The sequence below is a fragment of the Gymnoscopelus microlampas genome (genome assembly GCF_963454915.1).
Source record: "Gymnoscopelus microlampas genome assembly, chromosome: 16".
In the NCBI taxonomy this organism is placed as follows: domain Eukaryota; kingdom Metazoa; phylum Chordata; class Actinopteri; order Myctophiformes; family Myctophidae; genus Gymnoscopelus; species Gymnoscopelus microlampas.
In genome coordinates, this window is record NC_139953.1 from 9,174,195 (window position 1) to 9,200,686 (window position 26,492).

Below are 26,492 nucleotides of genomic sequence, written 5' to 3' on the forward strand. Positions count from 1 at the left end.
AAAAATATAATATGCACATAATTTATGTCTAAAATATTTAAATCATTTATGTTGGGACTGGGCTAGTTGTGATTGAAAGTGCTTACGCTGACTCTTTCTCTCTCTCTGCCTGTGTCTTCTTTCACAGTTTTTATGTTCTGGCGCTGTAGGGGGGCCGAGCTTGTTTTAGTGGAATAAATCCATGTCCAAACATTATGTTGATCTCGTATTACAGGGACCTGGTGAATTAATAGAAGGATGTTATCTGTTATCATTCCTTTTACATTTTCAATTTCAAGTACATTTAGAGCACTTAACCACTTAAACCCTCTATTCATTGTAAAACGGACCTGAACTACAACGCTATTTATCCGTCTACACGGATAAATATCTCTCGCAATGCAAGTTTATATTACTGTTTTAACTACTACAGTCCATTGTATTAAACTGTATTGGATTTTGTTATGTCCATTGTCCAAGCAATATATTCAAGTTCTTAAATGCCTTTGAAATTAAATAAAAATGTTACATGTGATAATAATTGTTAATATCCATTTATTATTACATTTTTGACTACTGTGGGCTATTTGAGTGATGATGTTTACAGTATACTACTGGTGAGAGTGCAGGCACACATGGGGCCCCCCTGGAGTGAGGCCCCCTGGAGTCTGGAGGGAGGCCCCCTGGAGTGAGGCCACTACATCATCAAAGCTCCCATGTAAAGCATCTTTGGGTACTTAGAAAAGCGCTATATACATTTGAGATATTATTATAATTATTAAAGCTGCCCACCCCTGCTCTAGGCTTAGTAAACTGGACCTGAGTTGGCTCTGCACACACACTAAATGTCTTTGCCAAATATATTCAAGTTCTCAAATGCCATTGATATTAAATAAAAATGTTACATGTGATAATAATTGTTAATATCCCTTTAGAATTACATTTTGTGACTATTATGGGCTATTTGAGTGATGGTGTTTACAGTGTACTACTGGTGAGAGTGCAGGCACACATGAGGCCCCCTGGAGTGAGGCCCCCTGGAGTGAGGCCCCCTGGAGTGACGCCACCCCATCATCAAAGCTCCAATGTAAAGCATCTTTGGGTACTTAGAAAAGTGCTATATTTGAGATATTATTATAATTATTAAAGCTGCCCATCCCTGCTCTAGTAAACCATGGACATCTCTTTGCCCAAAAATAGCCGATCTAAGCTCACAACAGACACTCACCAATAAGTGTTTGGGTGTTTAGAGAAGTTGTCAAAAACACACATTCATGCGGAATGGTCATTGCGAAAAATATACCAGTGAAAGATTATAACAAACGTAACTTTTGTTCAATTGAAAAAGTTACACTGCATGAACCTTGAATGTCTTTTGATCCTATTTTAGATTGAGCGTTCATGGTGTAGATATAACGCAACGTACCCTGCGTGAGTGCGTGAGTTCACACGTGTGCGTGTGTATTTGATTGACAGCTAGTGAATGATTTATGACCCCCGTGACAGGTTGACAGGTTGACGGACCATGGCTTTATTATGACCGGGGCTTAACCCTCCACTTGCTCAACTCACTTCCTCAGAACATGGATCCCCTGCTGTGACTCAGCACCCCACCCCTCCTCTCTCCCACCCTCGGCCACTTTTACTCTCACGTACTTTAGTTCAGTGGTTCTCAGACTTTTTTCATGTCAAGGACCCCCAAAATGATATGTATTTGGCCGCGGACCCCCATCTCAAAACATTTTGTTCCAGGGACCCCCAGAAGCAAAGCTTTCAGTTACACAAATGTTCGCTTTTAAAAATACATGTGTTCAAAGATTTGCACAAATTTTCAAGATTTTTCAAAAATAGAAGATCTACAAGCTCATAGGCACTCGGTGCCGCGCTATGAGCTTGTAGATCTGCTATTTTTGAATAGCCAAAGTATAAAATATGGTTAAAGTGGTTAAAAGGATTGTGACGCTATATTGACTAATTTAGTCAGGGACCCTCTGGTACCCCCCCCAAGGACCCCTGGGGGTCCCCGGACCCCACTTTGAGAACTAATGCTTTAGTTAACTTCTCTGGACTAAACTGAAATTGAAAACAAATACCAAATAAAAACAAATGAAAAATGCAAAACCTTGGTTTTGAATTGCCATACATTTAAAAGTTTAACGGCGGCAACTTCTAAAAGATTTGGGAAGTTCGGCTGGAGCTGGTGCTGGATCCCGGTTCAAAACAAGAGTTTTTGTAAGACAGTCAAGAGATACGCAACCTCTGGGCCAAAGTATGCTTATAATGTGTATATAGTTTTTAATAGCTTTTTGGTGCAAAGCCCATATGACATAAATTGGTCTACATTTATTCTGCATCAATTAAATATTAAAAATATGTCACCGCAGGGGAAGGCCTGAGTGTTGCTAGCTCTCTGTAATATCTTCAGTGTTAATGTAAGCTAGTTGATGCAGTCTATAGAAAGCCTATGTTTTTTATGTGCTTATTTATTCATCACAACTCTTTTATCCATATGCACATGAACACTAGCGATGTGCTTGCATTTGCTAGTTCATTTTTTACTTTTGAAAGTGAACATGAATATAAACTGTCTCTGTCTCTATAGCTACAGTAAACATATTACCGGACATTTTGCTGATACGCATGAGTCACACAACATTCAGAAGTCTTCCTCACCCTTAATTCTCAACAAATATCTGAGATTCAAGTTTTCCTAGAAGTGACAGTTTCAATTTCTTGTGTCAATTGGGTTTATTCAAAGACAATAATGTGTGCTGCACGGTGGCGTTTGCTCCAAACCACTCCGCTTAAGTTTAATTAATCCATTGCGCAGGAAATAAAGAAGGGATTGCTTTGTATCAAATATGATTTTATTCCAAGGCAATCAAATGCTACGGCTCGGAAACTAAAAATTGGAATGTGTAGGACATTACACACTTGGACACGGGCACTTCTGAATTAAATGATTGAATGTGATTGTCATTAAATCAGAAGTTGCCATGCAGTTAAGCTTACCAGAGACAAATGAAGTGCCATCGCTATAACCACACCAAATCATTCAGTTTGATTAATCCATAACACAAGTGATTGGCATAATTTAACCACTTAAACCCCGTATGAGTAACTGGAGTCCCTCAGGGCTCAATACTAGTGTCTTTTCTGTTTTCTGTTGTTGTGGGGAAAGCTTTCGCCGAAAATAGCCGATCGACAAGCTCACAACGCGACATAACGTGACGCGCTGTGAGCTTGCAATACGGATGCCGGGGTTTAAGTGGTTAAAGTTTGCTGTAACCAGCGACATGCGGGTGATCATTCTGTGTATCAAATAGGATTTTATTCCAAGCCAATCAAATGATGCAGCTTGGAATGTATATGTTGGAACTGCCTCTCTTCTGTGGGCAGAGAAGGAGAGAGTGTTGATTGCATTTGGGGATAACACATTGCGCAGCCCCGCTCTTAAAGGCAATGGCACCTGGCACACACCGATTGGTTTGATTAATGTAACGTCCAAACCACACTTATGCATAATGTAATGGGTAGTGCAGGGACAAGGCTGGTGGTTCACGATAGCGACACAGCCCGTTGTCACGGCCCACGTGCAAAGCTTTATGCTTAAATAGTGGGTATATAGCGCGGTTGGAGCGCACAAGGGCCCTACATAATGTAGGCTACATTATGGGTAAACATGGCTGAACTCTGTTCTCTCTCTCTCTGTACTTAAATGTACTTAAATGTACCAAAAGTAAAAGTACTAAAATGTTTGAAAATAGCAGATCTACGGGCTCACTAGATCGGCTATTTTCAAATAGCCTAGGTTTAAAATAGGCCTAAAGTGGTTAGTGTATGTTTTATAATATAATAATTATATCTGCAATGTAACCAGTAACTAAAGTTTTCAAATTATTGTAGTGGAGTAAAAGTATAATTTTTGCCTCTGAGATGTAGTGGAGTAGAAGTAAAAGTATTGAAAATTGGAAATACTCCAGTAAAGTAAAAGTACCTCAAAATTGCCCTCCCACCATCTCTGAATGTGTTCATCTCTCTCTCTCTCTCTCTCTCTCTCTCTCTCTCTCTCTCTCTCTCTCTCTCTCTCTCTCTCTCTCTCTCTGTGTGTGTGTGTGTTTCAGGTATAAAGCCATAGTGAATCCCATGGACATCCAGACGTCCAGCGCAGTGTTCTGGACGTGTCTGAAGGCAGTGTCCATCTGGCTGTTGTCTGTCCTCCTGGCTGTGCCCGAGGCCATCTTCTCACAGGTGGTCTCCATGCAGGTACAGTCAAATCAAACTACAACAGGCTCTATTCACAGCAGCCATATTGTGAAGACATTCACAGGTGTTACCAATGATGCTAATGAAGGCTCTGTTCCATTTAGTGTAGCACAGTGGTTTCCACGACCCCCATAACTCTGAGAGTGTACAAATGGAACCAAATGGACCCTTACGGGTCCATTTGGTTCCATTTGTACACTCTCAGAGTTACACACCTGTAAGGGGCCATTTGGAAGCCCATGAGGGTCCCTGGACCCCAACTGTAGACCCACTGGTGTTTCCAGTTGGCCAACATGCACAATATTAGCACCCTGACTCTGTTTGACCAGAATGGAACAGTGTAAAAAGCAAAGAAATTAAAAATAATAATATTACCATAATTACAATAATAATATGCATTCTAATTGTAATGCTAAAAGCCTAAAAGCCTCATGTATGCTCCGTCGCGCGATGTTGTTGCGTGCCGAGAAGGACAGAGAATAGCCTATAGATCGGCTCTTTTTGACACATTTCGAAGTAAAGTTGAGATACTATACTTTACTTGTACTTACAGGACGACTTCACCCATTTTCATCTTCATATGGTCCTCACTAATGCTCATGATAAAATGGTAAAACAAAATTCTACTCAGTCTGTGTGGAGGGCTGTGGAGTGTGTGGACACTTCAGAAAACCACCAGTTTCTTAATTTAACACGAGGACAATGGCTCCCATTACAGCATGCTAACTTTCCAGGAATAAAAAGCCTGCCGTTTCTATTGCTGTAGCTTGGATTCCCCATCGATGATGTCACTGGTAGGCGGCTTTCTGCCAAATCCCAATGTGACGCAAGATCGGGCTTTGCTCGCCGCGGTTTTGCTCGCTGTGTGTGAAAAGTACTGCGAGAACATCCGACTAGCGATTCTAGCGCTCGGCGATGCTTCCCCGAGTGTTTCTAGATATCTGGCAGGTTTGATATTTGGCTTTGTCGCCGACTGGACATCATACAGTATGAATGGGGTTGCGATCACTACCCCGGCCCGAACAGATCTGTGCAAGAGCCAAATGAGAGAGCACAGTACCTGGCTAGGGAACGTCGCTGGATGTTGAGAATCCAAAAACATTACCAAACAGAATGAGAGAGTGAGTGAGTGTGTGCGAGGGGGGACAGAGGGATAGAGGACATTTGGACAGAGGGAGACAGAGGGATAGAGGGAGAGAGAGAGACTCCGCTCCGCTGTACCCAATATAGTAGGGGAAATCATGTTCTCCTCTGAATGGGTCCGGGTGCTCTATATCTGGTTTATAGCGGGACAGTGCGGGCTCTACTCTCCGCGATGAGTCCTGTGAAATATCTTGCCGTGTGTGATCCTTTGTCGGCGATCAATCGTATAGTATGAAAATCACAACGATGGTATGACAGCCGATTTCAAGCAGAGACTCGTGTAGTGTGAAATGCTTAGGAGGAAAGGAAGTGGGTCTTCATCAGGTCTGACCTTTACTGTCCATCACAGGAAATCATTGAGGTTGACCCTCGTTAAATGAACACTCTAGAGTGTAGTTCCCTGCCCTCTCTCTGTGTGCCTTATCTATCTGTCCATTCCTTTGATTATCTTTCTCCCTCCATGCCCTCTGTCGTATCCATGCCAGTGCATTATGGAAGCCGTGCTGTTTCATCCCACTGGTGGGGGGGGGGTGGGGGCTAAAAAGCCAATCCCGCCCCTGTGGCAGCCATAAACTTTAATACAGTCACATTTTGAATTATAAGAGCTTCCATTTGTCTGTTCAGAGTGGGTTTCATGATTCAGTGATGTACTCTCCAACTGCTCTTACCGACATTTATTGTCGGTCGTTGTCGGCCCGAAAACCTTGCATGTCCAAACGGTTTATTTTCAGGAAACAGAACGCAGGAGAGAACCTGTGCTCACAATGGATCCAATGTAGTTATTAGTCCCAAGCTCATTAAAGGTTCTATGACATTCATTGTCTCCGCCAGGCCGAAAGGCATGGCGAGAGAGTATGTTTTACCCTCCGTCCGTCCGTGTGTGTCCGTCCGTCCTGTCCGTGTGTTACCAGCTAATCTCTGACACCGTTGGCCCGGTTGCTGCGAAACTGTGCACACACACTCCCTGGATGCCAATTCAGAACCTCTGTCTCAAATTTTTCACATGGGCCTGTTATAGCGCCACCTGGAGGCCGATTTGTGCAAAACCCATTTTTTTACATTACTCCTACAGATTGTATCCAAACGTCATGCAAATCGGTACACACTACACAGTATCTCTATAGTCATGTGATCAACACGGATCTGTCCGATTTCCCATATTCCATCCTCATTGGCTAAGGTTTGCTTCCAAAATTTTAAACTTTGGAAGCCAACCATAGGCAATGAGGATGGAATATGGGAAATCGGACACAGACAGGACGGACGGACGGACACACACACACACACACACACACACACACACACACACACACACACACACACACACACACACACACACACACACACACACACACACACACCCACACGGACGGACGGGGTGGAAAACTTACTCTCTCGCCATGCCTTTCGGCCTGGCGGAGACAAAAATCCTGCCATTGATCACTGGAGTGGATTTTAGAAATCAATGAGAAAAAATCCTGCCATGGATCACTGGAGTGGATTTCTCAGTTAAAACTTTTAATACACGTTTGAAGGGCCATGATAAATACTTTTAATGTGTTGTAAAGCTGAATGTCATGAAACTTTTAATACTTTTCATTGGTTCAATATTTATAAAACACACACACACGATTTTCTCTTTCACCTCCCAAAATAGCCGATCTACAAGCTCACAACACGCCGCAATGGGACGCGTTGTGAGCTTGTCAATGGGCAACTTTCGCTACTTTTGTGCGCCACTCGATCTCGTACAACAAAGTAGGGCATTAATTAACAAAATAAATAACATACAAAGTTGAAGGTTTCTGTCTGACATCAATGACATTTTTAAGTTAAATTGATTCCAGTCCTCCTCTCCCACCTCCTCTCCTCTCCTCTCCTATTCTTCCTCTCCTCGCCTATTCTTCCTCTCCTCCCTTGACCTCACCCCAGAAATAGATGTTTTTTAAAACGGAATGACAAACCTTGTGAGAGATGGAAACCTTTCTTGCTTCTCTGTGAAGGGTCTCATTAGCTTGTCCATTGTGTCCATTGATTGCCAACAGCAATTCGATTGGCTCTTCACAGAGACTTTCGGTGCTGCTGACTCACACATGCGCGCGCACACACATGCACACACATGCACACACAAACATACATGCACATTGTCCTACGTGTGTGATTGGTACCCAGCTCCCCACAAGATTATTATGTTTTCAATTTAGTTTTAGTGTTAGTTTTTTATTGTAATATGGGGTAGTAGGAGGCGAGATTCAAAAAGCTCAGAAACATTGAAAAAAATAGCCCATCTACAAGGTTGGCGCGTTGTGAGCTTGTAGATTGGCTATTTTTGCTATTTATGTTTTACAAAAAAAAAAAAAATGGATACCGATAAAGAATGAAACAGATTACTCAATGTCCGATCAAAATCAATGCAGTTTTGCTCGAGCTTGTCGGCAAGCAAGGAATGAGCAATGCAACTTCCCGATTTAAATAGGGTGTTCATTATGAAGTGAGTATGTGATTTGTTGAGAATAGAAGCATGGAGCTGAACCCGACCAATGATTTGCCAGCAGCTAATCTCTCAAGAACAGATTCTGCTCTGCGTTTGAATCTGTCGGGGGGGGGGGGGTTCGTCATATCGCGTATGCACTGGCCTACAAGTGGGCGTGCCTTCAGATCAGGAAGCAGGCCGCGCTTTACCCAATCAAATGGATTTACGTGTCTGACGATCCTTCCCCACTAGAAACAAACCGAAACTCATTTAACAATAGCGTCCTCGGAGCAGACAAAACCACGGAAAGATATTCACATTTTAACTTGCTCTTTCATCATAGAAACAAGTGGGCTTATAACCAAAACGATCCATGTTCTCTGGGAGAAGTCGTGTTAGTGTTCCGTGTAGAAATATTGTTAGTGGGAATGAAAACATAGTCGCACCACCGAAAGTGAAAGGCTGAAGGCAGACTAAAACCCCGGTTTCCTTGCGCACGTGTGCTAGGTCGACTTCCTCCCAGAGCCAAGTGAGATAGTAAAAAACAGCAGAGGCCGGTTGTCCTTTTCATTTGGCGATGGGTTCCCAGATTGGCCAGCAGCAACTCCACAGAGTTCCTTGACAGAACTTGCTCTGCACATGTACCATGCGTGGCGCTCATTGATGTATTCATGACTCTCTCCTCCCTTCCTTCCCCATGCATGCAGGGTCACAAGGACAACAGCAACGTGACCTTTGTGAACTGCGTGCCGTACCCTCTGTCCAACGAGATGCACCCCAAGATCCACTCGGTCATGATCTTCCTGGTCTACTTCCTGGTCCCTCTGGCCATCATCTCGGTCTACTACTACCACATCGCACGGACGCTCATCAGGAGCGCCCACGACATGCCAGGAGAGATCAGCGAGCACACCAAGAGACAGGTAAGACCACACTATACTGCTCTATTTGGCAAGTGGTTCTCACTTCACTTTTTTGTTTTCATTTCAAGGACGCCCATAACTCTTGAGAGTGCACAAATGGAACCAAATCTATTTGGTTTCATTTTGTACGCTGAAAAGGGTCCAATTGGAACCCCCTCAAGGACCCCTGAGAGTCCCAGGACCCCACCTTGAGAACCACTGCTCTACGGACATACTGCTGGTTGGATGAATGAATTAAATATAGAGATTAATTCAATGAACTAATGAATGGATGAATCGAGCAATTGATGCACAAATGAATGAATGAGTAACTGAACTAACTGAACACAAACATGTATAAATTAGTGAATCACTTTCTCAGTCACTCAGTCACTCAGTCACTCACTCAAGTAAAAGCCGGAAATAATCAACAAACTTGCAAAATGTAATTAATTAATGAATATAAAAAGAAAAAAATCAATAATGTGAATCACTCACTCAACTAATAACCAGATAGAATGAACAAACTAAGAACTAATAATTATTCTATAACGAATAACTAAGATAATGAATGAATGAATGAAGAAATGAAACGAAACAAGGCATATCACACAAATCCACAAATCCGCAAATCCACATGTTTTCTATGCATTCTATTCTAACCCACACATCTGTCAATGGTTAACACACACGAGCGCGCGCACACACACACCCACGCACGGTATTTTCATGTTTAAATGTTAACAGGTACAAAACATGAAAACGTTGTTTATCTTACATCACAGACATGCCCATATGGAGACCCCTTGAAACAAACAAATGATGACGCAGTCATATTAATACCAGGTTGCTCTCTCCAGCGTCCCCACACGGAACCAAATGGACCCATCCTGTACCCTTTCGCTCGCGGAGTAACAAATTGATGTTGGAGGCGGCGCTGTGTGTGTGTGTGTGTGTGTGTGTATGAGGAGTCAAGTCAATAGTTTGTTTGGTGGCAACGACCACACTTTTTTTTTGACGTCCGTCGTTCAGAGTATGGGGAAGTCTCGGGGAAGTCTCCCCATTGGCTTAACGGATTGAAGGACAGCCAATGATGAAAAGATCGCTAGAAAGTGTCGAGAAAGTGTTGAGTAGTTGATCAGTCTCTTCCTAGACCAGGCTGGAAGCAACCTGGTAAAAATCTAGGTATGAACATATAGCATTAGGTTATGCAGCATGATACGCAGGGAATATTGAAGGCATAAGATCCAGATGGGTTTCTTGATAATGAAAGGCTTACTGCTCGGTCAACTACAACATCATTATAGTACTGCGTACTGGCAGGTTGTGTTTGGCTCAACGCCAGACATCATTGATCCGTGTCAGCTGTGGACTATCTGGACCTTTGCCTTCCATACGGCACAGTGTACTCAGAGCACCAGCCCTGTTTTATATAAACAACATTTCTCATGGACAGGTACACAACATGGACACAAAGAAATGGTACTCCTAGCCGTTTCTCCGCTCAGAGCCTGCATGCTGCTGTTATTGTGGACCCTTAGATCATCCATCCGCAAGGTTTATTTGTCGACTATATGAATTGCACTTAACTGTGACTAGTCTACTTTCAACGGATCATAGACAGCTTATTGGCCTACAGCCATTTCACCGAAAGACGGAAGCGTTTCAAAAAGTGTTCTTTTAATTGTTTTATACGATCTGTGGATCGTTTCTCTTAGCCAGTGGAGCTTTAGTTACCGTGAGCTGTGTTTTCTTTTTCTGTTTTTTTTTGTTCTTCAAATCATACAATCTCTTAAAATCAGCGTGAGTTTCCTTTTTGTTATTAGCGCGGGAGAAACCCGTGCAGTAGTTCCTGGCCAAACAGGAAACCGGTGCATTTCCGCTTCCATTTTCCGGCCAGATGACGTCATTTTCGCGGGAAGGTCAACCCCGACGACGTTCAATAGAAAATATATAAATAAAAGGCTTTCGGGGGTGAAATTCATGGAGTGGGTGTTGTGAAACATTTGCCACTCACAAAAGATATACAATTTAACTTTAGTTTTATTGAAAAAGTGACCTAGCATTACTTTAAGTACATTTTGATACCAATACTTTTGTGCTTTTACTCAAGTAAATGTTTAATTCCGGACTTGTACTTGTAACGTAGTATTTCTATATTTCAGTATTGATACTGTTACTTAAGTAAAATATCTGAGTGCTTTTTCCACCACTGGAGATGTTAATGCACGTGTCATCGTATAAGACAATAGCGCCCGAGGCATAAGCAGACTGAGTGGCCACTCAGGGCCTCCTGTCCCCCCAAGCAAATGACATTTTACTGCATGCTTATCTTACTCATTTTAAGTCATGATAATTACTTGAAAATATATAGGTACGTGACTGGAGTGATTCAGTCACCAGTTATGCACCGGGGAGGTTTGCTACCAAGAACCGTTTTCATGCACATAAATCAACAATCTCAACTTGATCTGCCAACCTGCAAACCTAAAAAAATGAAAATGAAATATGAAAAATGATAACAGAAAAGCCTATTTAGAACATTCACCATTCACAGCAGCACACCAAAGCTTTGGCATTGACATTCAACTCAAACCAGCTTATTCATTTTAGACCAGCAAACTGAAAAGCACCAACTAAAGATGACACTCGAACTGTAATCCACAGTGGTGGAGACAGCCCATGATTTTATTTTATTTTAAACCACTCTTAGTGTTTTTTTCACATGATTGTCTGCGCCAATGGGGGATTTAAGTTCAAGCAAGACTTCCCAGGACTTTGTTTAATATCTATAACCGTTCCACTAATGAGCAGCTGTCATGTGAGTCATCATACCACACGGCGCTTCCTTCTGTTGTAAACAAAAAGATTAAACCTATTTGCGTATTCCTGTCCCTGTTAATGGTCTCTAATTTCATTCTTGGATTTAAACACCTGTCTGTTGGCTGGTGTTGATGATCAATCCAAACGTTGTAACCCTTTTTCACCCGGTGGCAATTTTCGAAGTGATCCTGGCCGCTACACTCCCCCCACTAGCCTAGGGAGCCCAGAGCCGAGCTCATGCCTCCGTCAATGCATGAGAGCCAACTGACCTTCTTGTCACCTGACAGGGGGGAGTTTCCCCGGTAGGATGTAGCGTGTGGAAGGAACACGTTATTCCAACCAGTTCCTTTCCCCTCCATCAGGCGCCCGGCTGTCATGGCCGGGGGAGGCGGTATAGCGACCAGGATTACTACATGTTTTTGTGAGGGTATCAACTACCCTAGGAAACACGGGGAGAACATGCAAATTCCACACAAACGTTGTTCTTGATGGTCGCACAGAGCACCTGGTTGACCCAGGTAAGTGACAGTGGACTGTTGCGGTTTGGAACAGTGTAGCCACTAGGCAGCTATTTGAGGGTTACTTTTTGAAAGGAAATGTTGCAGGCACTGAGGAGTCAAAGCCTATCTTGAATAAATTGTTGTGACTGTGTCAGGCCACGCGTGCTTTGGGGACCTATGCCGAAGCGACTGGCAAACCCCGCCCCTGGAATCCAAACCGTACCCCCGGCCATTTTCAATTGGCTGAATCACGCCTGCTTGAAAGGTACAATACTGTAGGTGGGCTAACTGGGCTTGCTGAATGTTATGTAGCCCTGGTCCAGAGCGTTAGTAAGTTCTCTCTAACGCCCTGCCAGGCACTCGGCTCTGCTCATAGACAAGGAATTCCACTGCCCTGCGAGGGCTCCAACTGTAGTAAAAAATAAACAAAACCATTTTGCTACACACCGAAACAAAAGCTGTTTTGTGTTGTTGAAAGTCTGTTCTCGGAGGTGGGAAGCCTCTCAGCACCCCACCTTCTCTGTATAATACACTTTTTGTCCAGAAAAGAAATAATTTCACTGGAAGAAAAAATCTGGTCAATAGGAACATTCCATTGACCAGATCTGTAGAGGGCGCAGTGGATCAACCAAAAACATTTTTCCCTTTCCGGTGAAATATTTTCTTTTCTGTCCAAAAAATGTATTTTGGCCTTCTAAATCCGGACCTAATTTTTCTGAAAAACTTCAAATATTTGTTAAAAAAATACAAAAAATGTATGTTGCTATATACTGTACGTAGCAACAACAACCCCAAAAGGGGTTTCTGGATTGAAAGGTATAGTTACAATTAGGGGTTCCCGCCCTAAATGGGTTAAGAAATGTACTGTAGTTCACTTTTGCTTTCCGAGACTAGTGTTGCCAGGCGTATACACATCTGCCAGAGCAAATTAAATAGCAGATTTGTCAGGTTTCCAGCCTAACAATGTGTTGAAATTGATGCCAAAAGTTCAAATCGATATGAATCGAGTTTTAATAATAAAGGAACTGATCTCTCTCTGTATTGTCTCTTTCTATCTCTCTCTCTCTCTCTCTCTCTCCCCCCCCCCCTCACTCTCACTCGCTCACTCACTTCTGGCTGAGAGAATGCTTGGAGGCAAATCAAATTCTGCCTAGGGCCAAAAACATGGCTTGGGCCGGCCCTGCAATAGATGACATGGGCTCACAACAGCGTGTCTCTTAGTAGTCTCTGAGACAGGGAAAGACGTGCAAAGAAAAACATAGGAAGAAAAGGGAACAAGCCAGTGAGTGAACAGAGAAAGATCAGGTGCTGTCCTTCTGTACACATTACCTACCATCCTGCAAGAGTTACACAGTACTAAAACTAGTAACCAAAACAAAACAAAGTTAACAAAGGCACTCACACCCCATAATTGTTTTTCTCCTTACCCTTACACGTACATAGTTCAAGAGAGGGGCTGCTAAATATTGCAAGTCCCCGTTTAATTATTTTTTTAAAAAGTCAACTTTCTCTGTTCTATAAATGTACATGTCAAGTATCCCCCCCCCCCCCCCCCCCCAAAAAAAGCGCTCATTTTGTATTCCATATCTTATAAATAATGCATTGATTGATTGATTGATTGATCAGTTTATTGAATATTAAAATTCAAAAGGATAAAAAACACAAGAAAGCCCGTAGGCTTGTTTCAATTGTGGTCCTTTGGGAAAGGGGACATAGGGAGCAACAATACAATACAATATAATAACATAAAAAACATAAAACAAGGCCAAATAAAACTTACAAGTTCAAAAAGGACAAACAGAAGACTAAACATCAACTAAACAAAAACTAAGATCCCTCTCTCTTTTTTACTTTTAAAAACATCTAAATGTTTTTGTTTAAAAGTTACATCATGTTAATGGCCAACCATCTCTTTAATGCCATTTTAAAATTGTCAAAAGAACCAGTCAATTTGAGGCTGGAAGGCAAATCATTCCATTGAACTGCTGCTGAGTAAAGGAATGATGTTTTTCCCAGATTGGTGGAAAATTTGTAGGGCTTAAAATCAGTAGGGCTCCCCCTGGTGAAATGGCTGTGAGTATCACTGACCTTGTTAAAATAGTCACAGAAGTAATTGGGCGCTACATTACTTCTGCATACACTTCTGCATACACTTGATCCTCCATAATTTGGATAATATAATGGTATGGCCCATCAAACGCACTGCGACAAAAACAACAAGCCACTCACTCCCTCATTGATGGGACACATGGTGGTGTCGGGTTACATGGAAGCACTTGTTTTATGCATACTGCATACTTCCCCATCGATTAATGCTGCATTTGGGACTTGAGTCTCTGATAGGTGTTTGGCCTGTGACGTCACACCTCGTCTGAGTTGCCTGCCCTGCATCAGACCTGCTTTCGTTGGGAGTGCACCTATGTTCCCTCAGCTCTATGTTCCCTCTAAACTAACACTAACCCCAAACCTAAACCTAAACTGAGAGAACATAGGCATATAACCACTTTTCATTGAGTTTTAAAACTCTGTATTAATGCCTTGGGGATATACAGAGCACAAGAAGCTACCAGGATTTAGATGGATAAGCTTCAATAAGACGTTAACCATACAAAACACACACAGACACACACACGCACGCACGCACACGCGCACGTGCACAGACACACACACACACACACACACACACACACACACACACACACACAATGTGGGGAGGGGGAGTGTGTTTGGCTGCAGGACCAGTCACTTCATGCTGGCCAGATTCATGGCGATAGAGAGGAGAGGTCAGTGGATGGAGGAGGACAGTTATGGAGGAGCTTTTTAGGGCCAAATGAACTTCAAGGTAATACTGACTCGTACGGGAAACATAAAATATGATTATGGTTATGATGATAATAAGGTTTGAGAAGATACTAATGTTGTCAATGATTTATTGTCAGTGGAAGTAGCAGTAGTAATAGTAGCTGTTGGAATAGGGATGTGTACTGTACACAGCAATAATCCTCAGTACTTACTGTATGTATCAGTTTGTAACTAGCACGGAAGATTTTACTGTGTATTAGTGATGCGCGGGTCAGGTTTTTTCACAACCCACAAGCAAGTCCATTAAATTGCTTTCCAAAGAGAGAGAGACAGAGAGAGAGAGAGGGGGGGACAGGGAGGGAGAGAGAGAGAGGGGGAGGGAGAGAGAGAGAGAGGGGGACAGAGGGAGGGAGAGAGAGAGAGAAAGGGACAGAGGGAGGGAGAGAGAGAGAGAGCGCCAGAGAGAGAAAGTGTGTTTTGGTGGGGGGGTTTTCTTCGGCGGGTTGACCCACTTCGCCCGCCCCACGATAATTGCGTCGTAATCTATAACCCGTTTGGGTTATTTTGTAGGAATAGCACAGCAGGGCACATTTTTTAAACACATTCATATTCTGTGTGGAGAACCCATTGGCATTTTCCACATGAATCACCTGAGGGGAGAAAATAAAACATGCTGTTCAGAGTAACTGACATGAATCAAGTCAGTAACACAGCTCTTGTTCTGTGCCAACAGTGGCAGCAAGACAACCATTTGAAACATGTTGTAGAACAGATGAGTCCTTCAGAAAATGTTCTTATGACACTACAAAGAATGGGGATGTTTATATTTAGAAAGAAATTACATTTAAAAAGAAAAATGAACAAAAACAACATTTCGGACTCTCCTATGTATAGGAAAAACATAATGTTTTAAGGGGCCAACATTTTTAATTAGTATGAATACCAAAGACTAAATTATAATAATCTTGCTTGCTGTATGTTTTAAAACTTAAAACATTTTGCATATTCAACTAGACCTGGTTTCAATAACACTATACTGCTATTTGAGGGGGGAAATAACATGAGAGGGAATAACATTTATTTTATCCAGAGGTACATTTTTACAGATGGAGAAGAGCAGATGGCTAAAACACTGGAGGGCGTTCCAACAGGGAAATACTGCCCCAGTCATAGCTGGGTGCCGGCACTATACAAAGATAGCTATTTTACTGACCAGCATGGTTGCCAGAAAGATTGAGATAATAAAAACAATACTATGCCTTGGGGATGACAGCAATTCCCAAGAATACACTGCAACAAAATGTTGAAATGATTGATATTTGTAGAACATTTAGATTATTTTGAAAAGAAGACAAGCTTATAATGTCTTTCGACAAATTACAGTGTCTCATGCCATTCAACCTGTCGTGTACTTCTGTACAGCCTTGTTGAATGCCTAATCTGTTATTACTGAACAGCAGATTGCTGTTTTGCCTCTGTTGAGGTTGCTATGGATTGCTTCCCACTTCTCCAGTTACCACCCACCAGGTTTAAAGAAGGGTTTAATAAAAATGTAATAACATTTTTCTACTGGGAGCTTAAACGGTGTGTGCGGACTTCCCCTCTTTCCCTGATTAAAGAAGGGTTTACCCTACAGCCAGCTACTGATGTTTCAATGCCAAAGGGTACAATATTAAGGTCTTAAATGACTGCTAACACAAGGTACGTAACATCAACAGAACCAGTTTATTGACCTCTACACCTCCACAGCCAGGAGAGTCTAAAATGGTGCAGTCTACCACTTTTTCTCCGATTTGTAATGAGGTAAAGAAGATTGTCCAAAAATACTGGTATATTCTATCCACTGTTAGGTCATGTGTTTAAAACACCCCCTATGTGTGCACATACACAAGCCCAAAATGTAAAAGACTCCCTGGTCAGAGCAGACTGTTACGTACCTCCCAAACATTTTATGTCAGACCCACCTACAGGTAATTTTCCGTGTTCAGCCTTCAATGTAACGCTATGATTAAATGATTAGCTAATATAGGATAGTTGGTGAAATAAGAAATGTAGGGTTTCATACCAAAACAATCTTACATGCTTATAAAACAGGAAAAAAGTTATTGTCTCAGGTGCTTCTATACTGTATAACTAGGGCATATCTCTTGTAGTGGAGTTATGGCACGATGCCCTACATACTAATGTTGACGTGGTTCCCAGTACAGTAGCTGCAGCGAGGCGTGTACGTATTCCATGTCTATGGTCTATGGTATGAGTCATGATTCAGCCGCGGATTGAACCCTGACCTCCCAGTCTCATAGAGGGCACTCTAACCACAAGGCCACTGGGCTGGTGTAATAAATGAATCACTATACAGCAGGTGTCGCGCGCATTAACACATTGTGTGCCAGAGGGTTATTAAAATATTGTACGTTGAGTGCCTGCATATCTTCCATCCACTTAAGTTGATACGTTTCGTGCTGTAGAAGCCCCGACGCGGAAGTGCATGTAAACAAAGCGCGCGTGCGAGACGGCGGAGGGTCCCGACTAACGCCGGGAACAATAATATTTCTAACGCGATCCTCCATTGCAGAGTGATCGCCGATTGAAAACGGCTCGCTTCCACCACGTTAAAAAGAAATGGAGATATTAAGCTTTTAGTCAAGGAGTTAACATTGGAGCGGCCGACCGGAAGCATTTTTGACATGGATCCACATCCGGCCTCTCCTTCTCAGAGACTCTTTGGATGATCCCAAAGTTTCGTTAGAGCGCCCCACGTGGGCCCCACGTATTTAAAAAAAAGGGTCAAAAACGGTCCGGACCGTTTATGGCACATGACGTATGGATTCTCAAAAACGGTCCGGACCGTTTTTGGCACACAATGTGTTAAAGGGTTTTAACGTCACGATGTGGAGGTGAAGAACCACCCCCCAGGAAGCGTCATTTGGGAGTTCGTTATCATTCCCATTAAGACCCGAGGCCGATGCTATACAAATGCACACGACACCTACTGTTAGTCATTGATTACGCCAGCCCGGTGGCCTTGTGATTAGAGTGTCCTCTGTGAGACTGCGAGGTCAGGGCTCAACCCACGGCTGAGTCATACCAAGGACCATATGAACACGTATACACTCCTCGCTGGAACCACGTCAACGATAACAAGAGATATGTCTTAGTTATATATAGAACATGGGGTGGGTAACTTTGATAATGGAGAGGGCCACTATATTTCCACACTCACTCCAGAGGGCCACATTGCATATACTGTCGGGCAGACACCTCTTGTACCTCCTCGTATTTCAACTTTTTCCGTAAATTAATGCCGTACTTCGCCATTCTATGTCACACAAAAGTAGCAAAAATAGCAGATCTACAAGCTTGTAGATCTGCTATTTTTGCTACTTTTGAATTGGAATCCTGATTTTTATTTAGCTATTTTTTTCTGAAAAAATTCTGAAAAGTAGCATTTTTAACATCAATATAACAAAATGCATTTTAATAATGGGTTAATTTGGTTGACATCCATTTCTAATTAAATTGTTGAATTGTGATAGTATCAAACCTATCGTATCATAAATACATGCATTTCCCAAAAGGGAAAATTCATGTATTTAATTCAGTCCGACCAGAAGCAGGGATGATGAAACGTATCCCCATTGGTGATGAAAATTCATAACCACAGGTGGTGGGGATCAAGAACAGATGCATGGATTCCTCCCCCCATCCCCCCTAACCAAGGCGGTCTCCTCTCCTGTTGTCTTCTTTTCATCTCCTCCGTACACATGTCATCTCCTCCTCTCTTCTCTTCTCCCCTCCCCGCACTCATCTCCGTCGTTTCTCTCCTTTCATGAGAGAGAAAGTGTCTCACTGCCCGATCTCCTCCTTAGAGAATGTAAATCTACAGTATGACGCACTTTGACGTTCATGCCTTGAATAAAAATTACAAAGGTTTTGTCATATTACAGAAATATTTAGGAACGTTTAATTTGAACCCGTTGTTTAAAATGGTATCCTTGACGTGGGCTTTGGGATTTGGTCATCAACCAATCGATTTATTGATCGGTATAGGCTCTTATTTGGTCCTCAGGAATCAAGGAGGAACCACCTTCCTCTTCACCATGCACTGCCAAGTTGCAACGAGGCAAGAACGTAATTGATTTAGCTGCAAACAGAATAAATACAGGCCCCTTTAGAATTGACTGCAAAGGAGCAGGGAAGGGGACGAGAGGGCGGAGAAACTGGAACATAATCCAAAGAGGAGGACAGGAGAGAGGGATAAATGGAGACATGAAGGAACAAGAAGAGAAAGATGGTGTAATTAACATAGAAGAGCAATAAATCTACTGAAAAGCTCGGCTTCTGTGCCAGGGACCCCCCTAAGAGAAGATTTGCCAACATTTTGTCCAGATCTTTTGAAAATATAGGCAATTTACAAGCATTACACGATGTGATGCGCTGTGAGCTCTAGAGATCACCTTTTTTTCAAATGGCCAAAAAATTCAATAGGGCCTCAGTGTTAAACAGATACACGTTGATACTGTAACTGCACTGTGTGTGTACTGCGCTTTGATTGACAGGTTGACAGCCAGAGGTGCAAGTCTGCTCCAAGAGGAAGTTATTATTCACACAATCAATAGCCTAGCACACACACACACACACAGCATACAAAGTATGTATTCCTTCACTGGGGAGCCGACCACGGTGACATCTCCTCTGCCTGCCTGCTTGCTTTCTTTCTTTCTTTCTTTCTTTCTTTCTTTCTTTCTTTCTTTCTTTCTTTCTTTCTTTCTATTTAAACCTTGAGCTGTCAACAAGTGAGGCAATCAGCTGCAACTACAGTACACCCACGGCCATGTTTACATCCCAGCCATTTTGTCACCTTTCAATTAACACATACACACACATGCGAGCGTGCATGTCCGTCCACCCACCAGCCTGACCGCCCGAGGACACACACACGCGCGCGCGCGCGCTCGCGTGCATGTCCGTCCACCCACCCGCCTGACCGCCCGAGGACACACACAAACAACACGCACACACGCACGCACGCACGCATACACACGCACACACACGCACGCACACAGAAAAATGCACTGCTACATCCTGCTAAACCAGTGATTCTCAACCTTTTTAATTTCAAGGACCCTCAGTTTGATAATGCATTAAGCCATTAGACTTGAATTCATTGGAATGCCTTTTGAGGGCAGCATTTAATTTCATTGGTTCTCCCGCCCGTCCTTTCAGTTAGAGCAGTTACTTTGACTGGCAGTTGTGCCTTGTGAGACTTCTGCCGTGTGTTTTTGGATAGTATGCCTAATGTGGCAAAATTATGCCTAAACCTAACCTTAACCCTGACCCTATAACTTCACAAAAACTATGCCTGAACCTAACCTTAACCCTGACCCTAACCTAACAAAAACTATGCCTAAACCTAACCTTAACCCTGACCCTAACCTAACAAAAACTATGCCTAAACCTAACCTTAACCCTGACCCTATAACTTCACAAAAACTATGCCTAAACCTAACCTTAACCCTGACCCTATAACTTCACAAAATTATGCCTAAACCTAACCTTAACCCTGACCCTATAACTTCACAAAAACTATGCCTAAACCTAACATTAACCCTGACCCTAACCTCACAAAAACGTAATAAAAACTTAATGTGGCAAAATTATGCCGTAAGTGGTGAAATTATGCCTGATGTGAAAAAAGAGGTGTAGAGAGTGGGATTCGATCCCATGATATTGTGACTAGAAATCTAACACTGAGCCTTGCACGCCACCGAGGTAGCCGGAAGAATTCGGTATTTGAATGGCTTGTTTCACAGTCTGGTCTGCTCTGCTTGCTTGAACCCGCCTTCATTTAAAATGTATTTGTACACTCTGGGGATACCACACCCTGACAAGCACAGCAATTGTAGGAGTTACATTTTGTTTGGCTTGGTTCCACAGATATTGTGAAAATAGCCAATCTACAAGGTGTTGTGAGCATGTAGATCGTCTAATTTCAAAATGTTTCTGAGGTAATATTGCACAATATGCCCAATGTTTGATTTTTTAATAGTATAGTTTGTTGATTACTTTCGACGCGGTAATGGTCTTTTTTTTTGCTGCAGTATTAAAAAAGTTTAAAAAGTCCTTAAATTGTCACTCACTTGTATACACTTACTGTATGTTTATTTGTTTACTGTTGAGTGATTCGGAAAAAAAACGTGGGAGCCCCGGAATCACTAGACCACGCCCATCCGGGTGAAACACCTGATTTTCTGTTAGTCCCGGGGGATGAGCAGAGTGATGGAGAGCTGGAGAAGGATCAGCTGGACAGTGGAGGAGAGAAGGAGAGTAGAGGGATGTGAGGAGGAGTGAGGGGGGAGACAAAGGAAGAGGAGTGGAGTGGACCTGTTGAGATTTCAAATTACTTTCTGTCATTATGCCAGCCAGGAACACATCTGCCAATGTCTGCACTGAAATCTGTGGACTCATTGTGTGTGTGTGTGTGTGTGTGTGTGTGTGTGTGTGTGTGTGTGCGTGTGCGTGCGTGCGTACGGCTGTGTGAGTGCATGCATACAGCACAAGTGTGCCTGTCCAAGTGCGTACGTGTTTATGCATTACGTGTGCATTTGAGTGTGCGTGTGTGTCTTTGCATGCAATTGTGTGAGCATGTGTGCAGTGTCTGTGCGTGCGTGCTTGCGTGCGTGAGTGTGTGCACTGTATGTGTATATATAGTACATGTGTGTGTCCCAGTTTGACAGCATGCTTTTTGTCATGTGTGCCTGTCCAAGTGCATACGTGCTTATGCATGTGTGCATTTGCGTGTGCTTAATGTGTGTCTGTGTGATGCATGCTAGGCAGGTGTGTGTGTGTGTGTGTGTGTGTGTGTGTGTGTGTGTGTGTGTGTGTGTGTGTGTGTGTGTGTGTGTGTGTGTGTGTGTGTGTGTGTGTGTGTGTGTGTGTGTGTGTATATATACAGTAGTTGTCCTGGTCCAGATGGCAGACAGTGGGAGCAGGTGTGTAAGAGCATCAAGCAGTCAGAGGTAACAGTAATGACTTGTTGAGAGACAGAGCAGCAGGTGATCACTGCTATAACACCTTCTCTATCTCCGCTTTGTGTTGCTATACACAGTACAACTCTGGGCTAGATCTGAGAGTGTAAAAAATGCCCCCGAATGAGCCCGCACAGGGCCAGTTGGGGCCTTCTGTTCGGTTCGGGGACCCCCAGGGGTCCTTGTGGGGGTTCAAGGGGGTCCCCAGGAAAATGTGCTAATATAGCATCACAATCATTTTAACCACTTTAACCTTTTATACTTTGGCTATTCAAAAATAGCAGATCTACAAGCTCATAGCGCGGCACCGAGTAGCGGCTCTATGAGCTTAATAGATCTGCTATTTTTGAAAAATCCTGAAAATGAGTGCAAACCTTTGAATATATATAATTTTAAAGCGGACATTTGTAATTCAAATCTTTGCGTCGGGAGGGGGGGGGGGCAGAGCCTTCAGTGTGGAACTCTATCCCAATAGGGATTCGCCATGCTCCAACACTGGACTCTTTTAAAGCTGCCTTGAAAAGACACCTATTCTCTCAGGCTTATCGCATATAGTTGTTTGTTGTTTTGTTTGTTCATATGAACAAATGAACAAAACACATACATTTACACAACACTAATGATAGTCAATAAAGCTATCTATGAAATCTATGAAAAGGTTTAATCTGCAACACAATTGTATGCAATGTACAGTAAGTGGGTCCTTGCGTGGGCTGAAAAACGTTGAAGACCCCTGCATAAGAGAGTATATAGTACTGGACACGTGACCGTAACCATGCAGATATGAGATGTGAAAAAGAACAGAATGAGTAGGAGTATAGAACATCTCGTATCATTGTGCACAGAGACGTCAGTCATTCGGATAAAGTAATTGATGGCCATGGTGTCAAGGGTTTCAGTATATGTGCTCTCAGAGGAGAATGATTAAACACATAATGAACTGGGTCAAGCAGTTCAATGTCAGTCCTGTAGTCATCTAATCGTATAACAGCCATGGTCACTCATAGCTTTATCAGAACCGTAGGTCCAATCATACCACATGCAACTGTTGAAGGACAACCAGTGTACATTGTATAGTTTTATTGGGTGTGCTTTTTTCACAACGTACTCTGTCCCTTTCTGTTCCTTTCTATATCTTGTACTTCTCGTATCTTCTGGTCACACAATGTGAACCATACTACGTGAGAAAGTATATTCTCTGGATGTAAGTACCGTAAATCCTCTAATAGTGACCCGGGCTTGTATTTGTTTCAACTGTAGCGGGTACCGGGCATTATTGAAAGGAGGCATGTATAGGAGAGAGGCCTATATTTGTATTTTTCAAAAAGATTAGAATGAATAAATCAACATGTTGTGTCAGTTTGAACCCAGTAAAATGTACTGGGTTCATTTATTGAAACCAAGTACTGTATGAAATAAATAGTGCAATCACAATACTGGTATAAACAATTCTGAACTTCAATCACTAGCTTTGTTTTGTATCATTTTCCTTGACACTCGGTTGTGTTTGTCGCACATTGAATGAATCCACTCTGAAAGTTGTGTCTCTCCATCTCCTCGCTAACTTTCTTCCTCCGTCCTCCAGTTAGACGTTGTCTTTGTCAGCAGCAAGTGTTTTGCAGCTTTCTCTCCCGAATGCTCCACCGCATACAGCAAAATTTCTGCTTTGAACTTAATGTCAAACTTGCATCTCTGTCTCATAGCCATGCTTTCTCTGCTGTTGAGTTGAGTTGTGTTGTGTCGCTTTGTATGTGTGTTCCATATAAGGAAAATGGAGTCAGGGGCGGGTCACGGGGTATTTTAGTGAACAGCATCCTCTTTGTGACTTTAAAAAAAAAGGAAAAAAAGGGGCTTATATTGGAAGACCGGCTTTTAATTGCTTTTTACAACAACGCCCCCGGTCATTAATAGAGAGCCGTTTTTTTATTGAATAGAAGTCACTATTGGAGGATGTACAGTAACTCATTCAGTGCCAGAGAAAAACATTGACTATAGCCGCCAGTGTCAACGATTTGAGTCTTTTCACTCACCTTTGAAAAAGAATTGTGCCGCCTCGATCGTCCATTCCATAGTAGCATGGGCTGTTGAATGAGGGGTGGTTTTGCCACAAATCAACAGAAAGCAGAGAAAAGGGCGTTTTCTTTTCTTTTTTTCTCCACAGAAGTGGACATGCTGTTTTTTTGCGATCACGTGGTTTTGCTGCTTCTGTGCCTCTGAGGCGACTCAGATGGTGATCGTGGATTGGAGAACAGCGCCATCTGGTGGAAAAACACGTAAAACACGTCTTTGGCACAGAATGAGTCAAAGTACTTCAGAACTTGTGGTGTGATACGGCCTGGTGTCATCTTGTTCTCCAAGCTCGCCACTTAAAGTGAATCAACGCTCCTCACTCTTAGTTAAGAGGAAAACGCTTGGCACCACTTTGAGGGTCTTTCTATCTCAAGTCTTTCCCCGCTCTCTCTCAAGTCTTTCCCCTTCTCCTCTGCCTCTGGAGAGAAAAAGGAAAAAAGAAAAATCCTGCAAATGCAACATTCTTCCATCAATAGAGGGTAAATGCATTCCTCCATCCAGCCGGTAACTAAAACAAAACACCAGTGATTCCCAACTCAACAACTTGTAACAGACCAGCGACCGCAGCAATATGTGATTTAAGCAACAGATGGGGCGATCCCTAAACTGGACAGTGACAGACAATAACGGACACATCAAGGCGAGGAGCAGACATAGTTTACTGTTTCCATAGCACGTCAACCTATATTACAATATTGTACAGCCTACTCTTGTATAGGCCTACACATATGAAATAGCAAGTTATCCTTTCTTTTGTCCCATTTGCTCTGTCTACTTTTCTCTCTCTCTCTCTCTCTCTCTCTCTCTCTCTCTCTCTCTCAGCAAGTGTGTGTGTGCGTAAAAAAACAAAACCTGGATTCAGAATCCCAGCAGTAGGGTTGCTATAGTCAGACCAAACATCACAGGTGTTCAACATAATCACCTCGATCTTCATTCATTCATTTTACTCCTGAGAACCCAACTGGCCTCCAAAAAATACCAAAATGGCCCGATCGATGAGTGTTCCAGTCATTACTGGCCAAGTGGAAGGCTTCTAGTCAGCACTGGTTTGTTCAAAGCATGGCAGAATGACAGAGCATTTTTGTCTGATGCCCAAGTGAGCAATTACTCCTGTTGTTAACTGCAGTCAAGCTCAAAGTGAGATACATGTCATGAAGTCACACAGACAGGCTATCATTCAACAATGGCACGGTGTGAAAAATGCAATACTTGATTTAGGTTCTGCAGCACAATGGGCTTCTCAAAATGGAGGAAATGTTTTACGTGATTTGTCTAGGATTTTTACCCTGCCAGCAGCAATTTGTGGAAGAATATAATCTATTTTGAGGTATTTTTTAGCCGCTAGAGCTGAAAGCGCTGCGGCTCTACAAACAGCCTCAGACATCGTCATCCGTGACATGTTTTCGCGACACCTATTTGTCTATTGGCTGTCCTGGCTGTCCTTCACTACTTTACAGCCAATGGGGAGACACTACTTTAAAGCCAATGGACGGCCGTTACGTCACTCGCAGCACCCGCCTCCCCTCGCAGCACCCCCCCTCCGTCTCCATCTGTCCCTCTCTCTCTCTCTCTCTCTCACACACACACATACACACAAACACACGCGCGCGCACGCTCTCTGCCAACGTTGCATTCAACTGTCTGTGCTGATGTGTTAGCAACATGCTATGCTAACCGTAATAGTGAGAGGACAGAGTGAGAGGCTGACAGTCATAAAGTCATTAAGTCATAAAAAGTCATCCAGCGGAGAATCTTCTAATCATCTGTGATTTACAACAGCCGCGCGGCTCCCTTCAGTGTTGATTTAACTCTGAGGAGCAGTGGAAGTACTCAAATGTTTTACTTGAGTAAAAGTATCAATACAGCAATGTAGAAGTACTCTGTTACAAGAAAAAGTCTGCAATTCAAAATTTACTTGAGTAAAAGTACAAAAGTGTTGGTATCCAAATGTATTTAAAGTACCAAAAGTAAAAGTACAAAAATGTTTGAAAATAGCAGATCTACAAGCTCACAACGCGTCGCGATGCGACACGTTGTGAGCTTGTAGATCAGCTATTTTCAAATAGCCTTGGTATAAAATAGGGCTAAAGTGGTTAATGTATGTTTTATAATGTAATAATTTATATCTGCAAAGTAACTAGTAACTCAAGTTTTCAAATAATTGTAGTGGAGTAAAAGTACAATATTTGCCTCTGAGATGTAGTGGAGTAGAAGTACAAGTACTGAAAACTGGAAATACAACAGTAAAGTGAAAAATACCTCAAAATTGTACTTAAATACAGTACTTGAGTACATGTAGTTACTTTACACCACTGATGACATGCCTGTCTAAGACAAGTCCCAGAGTATTCCTAAAACTGTATATATCTGTAGGCTATTTTTATTTAGTTATTATTGTCCATTTTATTTTCTTGCTTAATATTTTCTTCTCTTCATTATATCAATTATATGTAGAACCATCTGTGGTACAAGTTCCAACAACATTTCGCTGCTTGTATCTTTATGA

General features: G+C 42.6%; 1 protein-coding gene across 1 annotated transcript in view; it reads left to right on the plus strand.

The window, feature by feature from the left end:
* The window catches only part of nmbr (neuromedin B receptor), a gene marked incomplete at both ends in the record, with an annotated part of 134,114 nt that overhangs the window by 39,886 nt on the left and 67,736 nt on the right, over positions 1-26,492 (plus strand). Inside the window, 2 exons of the mRNA XM_084082041.1 lie at positions 4,104-4,245; positions 8,569-8,784. Coding sequence (XP_083938167.1) covers positions 4,104-4,245; positions 8,569-8,784 — 358 coding nt within the window. The remainder of the gene's footprint in view (positions 1-4,103; positions 4,246-8,568; positions 8,785-26,492) is intronic.